The sequence below is a fragment of the Pyrus communis genome, chromosome 6 (assembly GCF_963583255.1).
Source record: "Pyrus communis chromosome 6, drPyrComm1.1, whole genome shotgun sequence".
In the NCBI taxonomy this organism is placed as follows: domain Eukaryota; kingdom Viridiplantae; phylum Streptophyta; class Magnoliopsida; order Rosales; family Rosaceae; genus Pyrus; species Pyrus communis.
This window is the reverse complement of record NC_084808.1, coordinates 8259399-8264745: the sequence shown is the minus strand read 5'-3', so window position 1 is coordinate 8264745 and position 5347 is coordinate 8259399. Positions and strand designations below refer to the sequence as shown.

The 5347-nt window shown below is 37.5% G+C and overlaps 1 protein-coding gene across 1 annotated transcript; it reads right to left on the bottom strand.

The window, feature by feature from the left end:
• Positions 1 to 1696: 1696 nt before the first annotated feature.
• LOC137738296 (RING-H2 finger protein ATL13-like) lies at positions 1697 to 3901 on the bottom strand. The gene has a single exon (XM_068477935.1). The coding sequence runs from the start codon at positions 3358 to 3360 to the stop codon at positions 1879 to 1881; it is 1482 nt and encodes a 493-aa protein (XP_068334036.1). The 5' UTR covers positions 3361 to 3901; the 3' UTR covers positions 1697 to 1878.
• Between the last annotated feature and the right edge of the window lie 1446 nt (positions 3902 to 5347).

Genomic DNA, 5347 nt, shown 5'->3' with positions numbered 1-5347 from the left:
TCTAAGACAGAAAGAGAGGGGAGACAATGCAACCCAGGGAGAAGGGGGAGAATGTTAAAAGAGGATTAAGGATTCTACTACACCGAGGGAAATCACTCCCTTAATGCAAACAACCTCAAACCTCAGAAAGCATCAACCATGCAACCTTGGTGTTTTCCATAACCTTCCTCTAAGCATCCCAGCCATTTGAAGCCTTGTATTACCCTAGGAAGCCTAGATTACCCAACCTAGAACACCTTCCAACCATGCAAGCCCTTTCTCTCTCATGCTACGCTAATAAATTTGTAGCTTCCACACCATGCCTCACTTGAGCAAGCCTAATCATGCTAACTTTGAATCATTGATCCAACCGGCGTATTTCCTAAGACGTGCTACTTCTTTCGAGATATTCGTGACTTGGTACTAAAGCAAACCAAGGAATGCAAGAGGACATCACAAAGCCCAAGTTCACTTCGATCTAAAAGTCCCCCAACACCTTGTAAATATGTTTAAGTGTGAACTTTGTATGTTTGCTCTTTGAAAATAAAACTTCTTATTTAGGTCATATTATTTAATTTCAAATACAAAGCAAACATAGCGTTACAACAAGCATAATTAATTAATTAAAAATATAAGGCGAGTGAAGAAGATGGTTGAATATTTATAAGATAAAAAAATATAAAATTTTCCCTTCTTCCCTATTGTTTTTCCATTTTTCCATTTGTTTAATAATTTCAACGATTCAATTATCCTGGCCATTTGACTTTTCTTGTTATTGAATATGACACTCCAGAACGTGCCACATGGCACAAGAATAACTTTTGGATCAGAATTTCATCAGGCCTTCGGAAATTAAACGGCTTTAATCAAGCCATGTCTCCCAAATGTTGGGCTCTTTTTTGAAACTGCAGCAGCAGAGCCCATGACAGTAGAGATTGTTAGTTAACTTGCCCAATGTGTTCCGTTTTTTATTGAACAATCGATACTATCTACACTAAAGGGGTGGGGTGATGCGCTAAACTTCATAATGGGCTGGCCATAATAATAGTTCAAATTCGTTTTTTGTGAGAATCGAACTTAAGATTTCTCACTTACAAATGAAGAGAAATATCACTACATCGTAGTACCAAGTGGCTGATTTTCGGCTTTTAGTTCTTGTGCGTTGGTTCGTTGTTGCCTTGTTGGCTGATGAGGCTCACACCGAAAGACTCCACCGTATGAACGTAAGTGCATACAATAATGGGGTGGGTTAGGTGCCAACTTATATCACTAGACAATGGCCTCCAACCGTTCCCGTGAACTTATTGCATCACCATTAATATGTCTACCCACTCCGTCCCACACACCCCCAAGTCCTTTACTCTTCAAAATTGACCCTCTTTAATGCTACAGCCTGTAACACAGTCACTCAATGACTTTGCCTGGGTATTTCTGCACCTACGTTTTCAAAATTTATACCAAATTTGAAAGACAATTAAACATTCTCCATTTTTACATTTACTATGAGTGGGTAAATAGCTACATTATTCATATTTTGAGATTGATCATTTACAGTAACCATGATGTATTGATCATGTATCGACGACATAATGATAATATAACAATTACAAATAATAATATAACATCGATATAATAAACACTAATCATTCTGTAACAAAATATGATTGTTGTGGCTAATTGCCCTTACTTAAATGAAAGGAAACCAACAATTTGCTCATATATTTAATTTAAAAATACATATGTGCATGTAGTAGGCATTGGCAATAGCCAAAATTGCTCTATTCCGCATCTAAGTTCGAATGTGCCTCCAGTTACATATACTATGAGAGGAAGCAATCAAAGATTATAATTTATCTAGAGATAAATCAAAATCAAATAAATTAAATAATAAAAACCTAATTAAACACTAGGATCAAGTGATGAATGAACAACTTTGTTCTGTTGTCTTCCCATAAGCCAGAGGAGCGTTCTCCTAGTAAAAGATGGTGGATTTGCTTGTGAATCCAAACTGTTACAGCTAACATTCTCCTCATCACAACCCATTTCACTCCCTCCATTTTCCCACCTCCTTATGTCAATCTCTGAGATTGTCCTCCCACTCTCACTCCCAACATTCTTGCCCTTCACTTCCTCCCCTGCAACCACCGCACTCCGATGCACTGGAAACCGGAAAGAAAAGGCCCTTCTTGACGAATCCGACGCCCCATTTGGCTTCTCCTTCTTCCCCCTAAGCCAAATCTTCGATATCGAGAAGCTCTCCCTCTTGCTCCACTCAATGCCTTTACTGCCACTGTCATTAGTAATACTAGCACTAGTACTAGTCCCTTGAGTTTCAAGGCTTCCGATTGCTTCAATGCCACTGAATTTGAATTCTGTCCTTGACTCACAATCGCATTCTGACATTGCTTGCCTATGACCTGGAGCCAACGGCAGAGTAGGCTTCTTGGTTGACTGCTTTTTCATCGATGCTCTAATCGGTACTTGCAGTTCAGATTTGTCATCCAACACATAAGCAAATGATCCCATAGAAAAGCACCTCCTTGCATCCGCATTGCTTTCACTACTCCCCTCACCACCCCCGTCCACATTTCTGAACTTCCCTAGCTTCACGGGCACTACCTTCTCCCCCAAATCCACCGTTACCGCCGGGTTAGCCTCATCTTTCGCCACAATTTCACAAGATTTGTTCGACACATCGGCGCGGGGCAGCCCCAATTCCATGTCTCCATGAAATCCCAGATGGGAATTGTGTCCATCTCTATCAGAGATCATCTCTCTGGAGCTGTCACTCCCAGATTCAAGAACAAAAACACTGGGTGAGCAGCCATTGTTGGAAGAGAAGTCAGGGAGCAAAGTAGCTCTACAGAGAGGGCAAGTGGAGTGAGACAAGAGCCAAGTGTCAATGCAGTCCACGTGGAAGGCATGGCTGCATTTGGGCAGCAACCTGAGCTTATCCTCACCCTCAAACTCACATAAACAGACAGCACAATCAAAAGGGTTTTTCAATCCAATGATGGCTTTGTAGTGGAAGACAGGGAGGGTGTCGATGAAGGACTGGTCAACCCCTGCATCATGGAGGTGGAACAGTTGCTGCAGTTGGCCTTGAAGAACTGTCACACTCTCCAAGTCCTCTGAATCTCCGGCAGGAGGCCTCATGAGGAATCTAACAAGGAGGTGGAGCAGGCCAGAAACAAAGAAAATTATGGCTAAAATTACGATTATTAGCAGTATGCTTGGACTGACCTTGTTCCCAAAACTCAAATTATCTGACTGGAGATTTGGAGGTGGAGGAGGAAGCTGAGGAACAATGTTTGGTGGGAATGTGGGAAATGCAGACACCCTATTTTCTTTGATTTCAAGGAGCTTCCACATCCACACCATTTTTTGTTTTTGTTTTTTTGTTTTTTTTTCAAGAACAGAAGATTGGGTTTGGAAAAATGAACTCACCAAGATTGCAGCTTTGAGCTTCAAGCAGCTAACCAAAGAACCCCATCTGGTATGCAAAGTTGCAAGTCAGTCCAACTCCAAAACTCCCAAATCCCAGAAAGTTGTTGGGGCTTGGTGTCATGTGCTTGCGTTGGATTATAAACAGGGTTTCTGATTAAGCCTGTCAGTCAACGGAGTACCTTACCCGCAATTTTGTTTTTACAGTAGGAAGAGAGGAAATTGCAAATAGAAATTTTTTCTAGCGAGAAAGAGAGAGAGAGAGAGAGAGAGAGAGAGGAAATATTGAATGTGAAAGATGGAAATAAATGGTGACACAGGTAAAATTGGACAAGCCAATAAATCTATTAACCTGCAAAATTATAAAATGGCACATTGGCTGGACTAGCTTAAATTTAATTTAAAATTTTGAGAACATGAAGTCATGCTCTTCATCAAATGCAAGGCTCTTTTTCTTCTACTTGTTCTGGCTGACTTCAAAGCAAGCCTGCATCAACCCCAATGCAACTTACCTAAAAATATTGCTAAAACTCTTCAACGCTGTATCGGGTAGTTTATAAAAGGTTTAATTTTAGTTTCGATTTTAATATTACTTTGTTTTCTGTAATACAAAGGGTGTCACTTTATTCTTTGAAATTAAAAATTTGTTTAACTTTGACATTTGAAACTCGATTTTGATCTTATTTTACTTTCTGAAACTCAAAAGTCGTCTATGTAAATCTTAAAATTCACTCCATAGTATCTTAAATCTGTTAATTTCTTGTATAGTTTTGATTTGAGTACACAAGCTAATCAACTTTTTTTTTATTCTTTTCATTTCTTCAATTTCTTTTAAATTTAATATTTTCTAATTGTTGAATGTGAATGCATAATAGAAATTTACAACTAAATTTATTGTATATATGCCATAATGAGTGTTAAGTCTCACATATGTTTTATGAGGCAACTTTTGAATGTCAGGAAGAAGAGAGAGTAAAAAACTTAAAATGAAACGAATTTTGAACTTCATTAAGTAAAATAATAACTTTTAAATTATAAAATGAAATTAAAATTAAATTCCAAATCACGCAGTTAAAAATAAACGTTTATAAAAAAAAAAAAAAAATCCTATTTAATAACCTTTGTTACTTCTGATCGCATTCTTTCCATTTTCTTCTATTCTATGTTCATCGTCTCTCCTGTCTGACGACTGTAAGTCTGTAATCCATTCAATCTGGATCACTTTTTTTTTTTTTTTTTTTTTTTCCGGGTAAAGGACAAGAAAGGTACGGTGATAAAAGTCAAAAGGTCAGAAGAGAGAGAGATAATGACAAACAGTAGTTACGTACTTGGAAATACTAGAAGGGGGAGCGTAGGATTTTGTGCACTTTTGTGATGCGGGGGCAGTGGAGAGTTCTATGATGGACCCCCAAAGGCCCAAGCAAATGCTCCATTCTACCACGGATTAGGATCCTTTTAAGATTCTCACATTTTATGTATTTATTGTACATAGTGCTGTTAGTTTTTATTAAATATTATTTATAGATAATTTTAAATAAAAATTTTAAAATCATTTCTAATCGCACAATATACAATAAATAAATAAAATGTGAGTATTCTTAAAATCCTAATAAAGAAGATCCAAATGGGATCCAAATCTCATCCTCACCTCTCACCAGCAAAGAAATGCCAAAAACAATATAAAAGTTGAGGGTTTGTTTGGTATCGTATTTGAAATTTTTTATAATTTCTCAAAATATTTCTTAAGAATTTTTCTTGATAACAATTTTCTTTAAGACTTAAAAAATTGTTTGGCATGCGATTTAAAAGTTTTGAATCTTACAACTTAAATTGGACAAAGAGATCCAAAAAGTGGGGGTCAAGAGAGAAAGAGGAGAGAGGAGGAAATAAAGTAAGAAATGATTGGAGGAAAGAGAAAGAAGTG